Genomic DNA, 4,758 nt, shown 5'->3' with positions numbered 1-4,758 from the left:
TGCTGCATTTTCCTGTGTGACACTCAAGGAACCACAGACGGTTTACCATCGGGTTACAAAACGGTGACTGCTTTGATGGTGACCTTGGTATGAACTGCTGTGGATGATTTCCCCATGGCACTGCTCTTGGCACAGCGATGATCCCAGGTAGAAGAAGAGAGCGAGCGATTCTGGGGACCACTGTTGGATGTCCCAGTGGAGTCTGCAGCACAGATATTCTGAAACCTGCACTTAACTTCATTTTAGTGCTCGCAAAGCCCTGAAGGATAGGACAAACTTCTGTTTGTTGGGTTTTTTTAAGGAAAATTTAAAACTGATTAAAATAATTCTAAAGGAAATTATAAACGATTCACAGGGCTTTGCAGAGGCGTTTCCTCGGGCTGTAAAACACCGAACCTCCCGGCCTTCCCCCAATCCCGATAGGAAACCCTTTCCTGCCAGCAGCGCTCCCACAGTGCCACCCAGCGCTGCCCGCCGCGCCTGCAGCAGCTCGGAAATAACTTGTGGCTATTCCTAAAAGACCTAATTAAAATTCTAACAGCGTTAAGCAACACAAACATCCAGTTCAGACAAATTGCTGTGAAAACTGTTGTATTGAAAATTTTCAGCTCCTTTCAATAGCACATCAGCTTCTTCGCTCCAACACATGGATGCACAGCCATCCTACATGCCTGTAATTGGTCCTGGAGTGAGCCTTAGTGTGTTGTTCCCATACAGCCATATCACTGATTTTAGCACGAACAGAAATGAGAGCAAGGAATGGACATGGATTAAAAACCTTCCACCTCCAGCTCAGAGTTACAGCTACCCAAGTAACATGAGGGCTGGTTTTTCCCACTCCTATGGACTGGTAGCTTCCTGGACCTCATAACCTCAGGGAACACCCCTTGGAAGTAGGGAGTGCTAACAAGTTTAGGTTAACGTGCGCAAATAATGGGAGTGACAGGCCAACTGCGAAACATGCACAGCAAAGATGATCTGAACAATAACTCTGCTCTGTGGAGTGGACCAGCAAACCACCTGGTTCCAAGCAGTTTCATCAGAACACAATTCCATAGGAATTCTGGCTGTGTAGATGGTGGAAGGAGATGCTGACGAAGCAAGTGCCCGTCCAGGACAATCACTGCTGCGAGTTGTGCTGTAGCATGTTTTGGAGGGTTTTGTGGTTCTGCAGGGCAGCCACCACGTCCTCGTAGAGGGTGTTCACACTGATGCACAGAGGCTGACGCTGCAGCTCTGTCAGCTTGCAGGCAGCCAGAGCACAGAGGATGCAGAACAGCACGAAGAGCAGGACCCTCAGCACCGACCGTGACCACGAGGGCTTGTGCCGGGCGGGCTGAGAGGCACGAGAGCTGGAGGCTGGTTCTGCAATGAGAACATGCACAGGAATTCATCAAGTATCTTTAACATTTACATTTGGAAACAAACTGTTCAGCTAAGATACTTTATAGCCTCTGCTGTAGTTGGCTTTTGTCATGAATTTTAAGGAGAGACCGGATGTGGCACTTAGTGTCATGGCCTAGTTGACGTAGTAGTATTAGATCATAGGCTGGACTCGATCTCAGAGGTCTTTTCCAACCTTAATGATTTTGTGGATTTTCATCACTTGGTGCTGATTAGTATGTAAATGTGCAGGATTTAACTGTTTGGGATGAAAAGTTTCAGATTTAGTTTCATGGGCAGCAGTGAGGAGGGTGTAAAGCATCTCTGTGTTGCACAAGATCTGGTTTTGCAGAGTTTGGTACACTTGAAGAAATGAGTAGAGGGAAATTCTCTCTAGGAACAGCTAGAGAACTTCCTGAATCTTATAGTCTGCAGTTCATGGGAGCACAGGGAAAAGTACACAGCAGCAGAGCTTATCAGAACTCCTACAGGTTCCCCCCTGACTCCCACCACCCCCCAGTACCTGAGCTGCATAAAAGCAAATCTGGCAGCATCAAAGTCTGATGAAGGTGAAATCTGACACAATCCCACCCCACGTGGATACTACTTACTTCGGTTCTGCACCGTTTGTTTTTTAGTTTTCTTCTCCACCTCCTGTTTCGCAGCCTTCTGAGCGTCATACTCGCGCCTTCTGCGTTCCTTCTCCTCTGCCTTCTCCCGCTTCCGCACCTCCCTCTCCTGAGCCTCCTTTGCTCGCTGCTCTGCCTCACGCTTCTTCTCCATTTCTGGGGATTAACAGCAAAGTTTTCCCCTTTTATATAAAGGGTTATGATGGCCTTCTTTATTACCTGCTTATCAGATCCCAGCTGGAATGAGGAAACCAATTAACTACCCTCTTTTACATATTTTCTTTTTTCGTATTATATACCTTACCTTTTGCTCCCTCAGAATTATGCTTCTCTTAAAATAAATCCTGTGCTCTTCTTTCATATTTTTTTAGGTAACCTATAGCACATTCCATCTAGAGATCTAACTATTATTCAGGCAAGAAATCACAGTTTACCCCCTGCTAGCTGTCTCACTCCAGCCCTTCTACCCTACTACTCCCTGAATCCTCAGAATTTGGATGTTTACAACTATCTGTTAAATGGCAATTTGTTAGATGGCAATCAGTGTGCTTGGGTGTGTTAGAGAGACCCAGAGCAGTCCTCAGCAGACAGCACGTGGGGGCTCTTTGTGCCTACCTCGCTCTGCTTGGAGCTTCCGTTGCCGTTGTCGATCCTGCTCGGACTGGATCGCTTTCATGTGCTGCAGTACCTTCAAGGTCCAAGAAAACAACCTGAGGGCTGTGCAGAAGGCTCATGGCACAGTCAGTTCAGGACAGAACAGCTGGAGTGTGGCTGACCCCCAACCCTGACCTACCCCTGCAGGTACAGCCCTGAAGAGAAAGAGCTCACACCTTCCCACGTGAATCTGTGCTGTTAAGAAACACCTCCCCATCAAAAACAAATGTGGCAAACGGGTGCTCTCTGATACAGAGGATCACAGAACACTTCTATTTACGTGAGCCTAAAGTTTGCCAGAACTTCTCCAGAGATTTTGTACTCTAAGCCTAGGCATGGATTATTTTGTGTGATTATGCCTCCACTTTCTTGGCAACCAGCATTTAATCCTCTCTTAGCTCCACTAATGGAGGAGAGTCCCCCTCAGCCTGATTTTTGTTCTCACAGGCACAGCAGTGCAGTCAGTGCAGTGAACCTGCACCTCACTGGCTGAAGAAACTTCAAACTGCTGCAGCATCCACTCAGCTTGTTAAGTAAAGACAGGGAGAACAGAGCCACATAAGCTAAGAAAAAGAGTAAAAGCAGATTCCTTACCTTGACAGCAGCCTGCTTGCACTGCTTCTCATCCAGACAGTCTCCTGCCACTTTAGCCAGCACAGGATCCAGAGGATTGTCCTTCAGATCCAGCCACTTCAGGTTCTGCACAAAGGCATGACAAAGGGGAGGCTCTGAGAGCACAGCAGTCTTGCAATGATTTAAGAGACCCAAAGCAGCAGCAGAGAACTACTCAGTTTTCACATGAATGAAACAGGTACAGAAGATGAGCAGAGACATTTACAGGAGGCTGAGGGTATTTCCAGCGAGCTGCGGTGCAGAGCCAGCTGAATTTTGGAGTGGGTAGTCAGCAGGATGGATGCTTTACCAGGGAAATCAACTTGAGCAGGATCACAAGACCCTGGGCTGCATCCCAAAGCTTTACATAACTGCCCAGCACACAGTTTTACCTTGAGCTGTGCAAAGCTGACTGGCAGAGTGACTAAACGGTTGTTCAGGAGGTCCAGGTGCTGCAGGTTGACCAAGCGTCCGAAGTCCAAGGGCAGCTGTTGAAGCCGATTTTTACTCAAATCCAGTTTCACCAGATGCATCAAACTGCAGAAGTCTGACTAAAACCCAAACAAAACCCAGAGAAAGATGGTCAGCACCTTTATGGAGAACCTCGGCAGGGAGGATGTGGAAAGAGCCTGGACCTCGCATCAGCCACAAACCCCAAACTTACTACAGAACTGTAATGGAGGAAGATCACTGCTCTCCTCAGAAGATGGAAGTGGAACACAGTGGGACAGATAAGACAGACTGACAAGGTGATGTATGGCAACAGGACAGGAACAAACCTGAGTCTCCACTGCTGATGAAACTGGTCTGTATTCACCTGGGGATGCTGCAATCTTCATGCACTGCAACCTTTTCCTCTCTCCTGCCTCAGCCAAAGCTACTGCCAGCACTGCCCCATCGCTGACAGCAGGGTCATTCAGCCACCCCAGGCTGGGCAAAGTGCCAATTCCAAACCTCCCCGTGAGCCTTTACAGAAGCACCAGCTCTTTTCTAAATATTCCCCAGCAGACTCATCCCCATGAAGGCTCTCTAGCCCCTTACCGGCAAGGAAATGAGGTTGTTACAGGACAAATCCAAGATAGTAGCTTTAGGAAGAGCAGCCTGAAAGAGAAACAAAGCACTAAATGAACACGGAATTTCACCCGAGCCCCTCTAGTTCTGCTTCGGCCTCTGCGGTTTCTCCCGCGTCAGTCTGTCCATCCCCCGCGGCTGTTCCGAGGTCGCGTCATCTCCGGATCCATCTTTGGGTCCCAAAGCGGTTCCGATCCCGGGACAGCACTGAGCAGCGACTGCCGGGCCGGGGAGACACGGAACCCGCGTCCCCTCTGCTTTCCATCCCTGCAGACTTAGGTCGCATCCCTCCCGGCACATCTGGCTGCACGGCTCACATCTGCTGCACGGCTCACATCTGGCTCCCCTTGCCGGGGACCGCGCCGGTCCCGTCCCCGCCGGGCAGAGCACTCACCAGCTCCCGGACCGG

General features: G+C 49.2%; 1 protein-coding gene across 1 annotated transcript; it reads right to left on the bottom strand.

Moving 5' to 3' along the window:
* Nucleotides 1-574: 574 nt before the first annotated feature.
* LRRC59 (leucine rich repeat containing 59) lies at nucleotides 575-4,755 on the bottom strand (the record flags this gene model as incomplete). Its single annotated transcript, XM_009075798.1, has 7 exons — nucleotides 575-1,365; nucleotides 1,995-2,168; nucleotides 2,628-2,700; nucleotides 3,261-3,365; nucleotides 3,671-3,829; nucleotides 4,320-4,379; nucleotides 4,744-4,755. Coding segments are annotated over 7 exons (828 nt in total), but the record flags the coding sequence as incomplete, so codon positions are not given.
* Between the last annotated feature and the right edge of the window lie 3 nt (nucleotides 4,756-4,758).

This window comes from Acanthisitta chloris, unplaced genomic scaffold (assembly GCF_000695815.1).
Source record: "Acanthisitta chloris isolate BGI_N310 unplaced genomic scaffold, ASM69581v1 scaffold18395, whole genome shotgun sequence".
Lineage (NCBI taxonomy): Eukaryota > Metazoa > Chordata > Aves > Passeriformes > Acanthisittidae > Acanthisitta > Acanthisitta chloris.
This window is presented reverse-complemented; position numbering and strand designations above follow the sequence as displayed.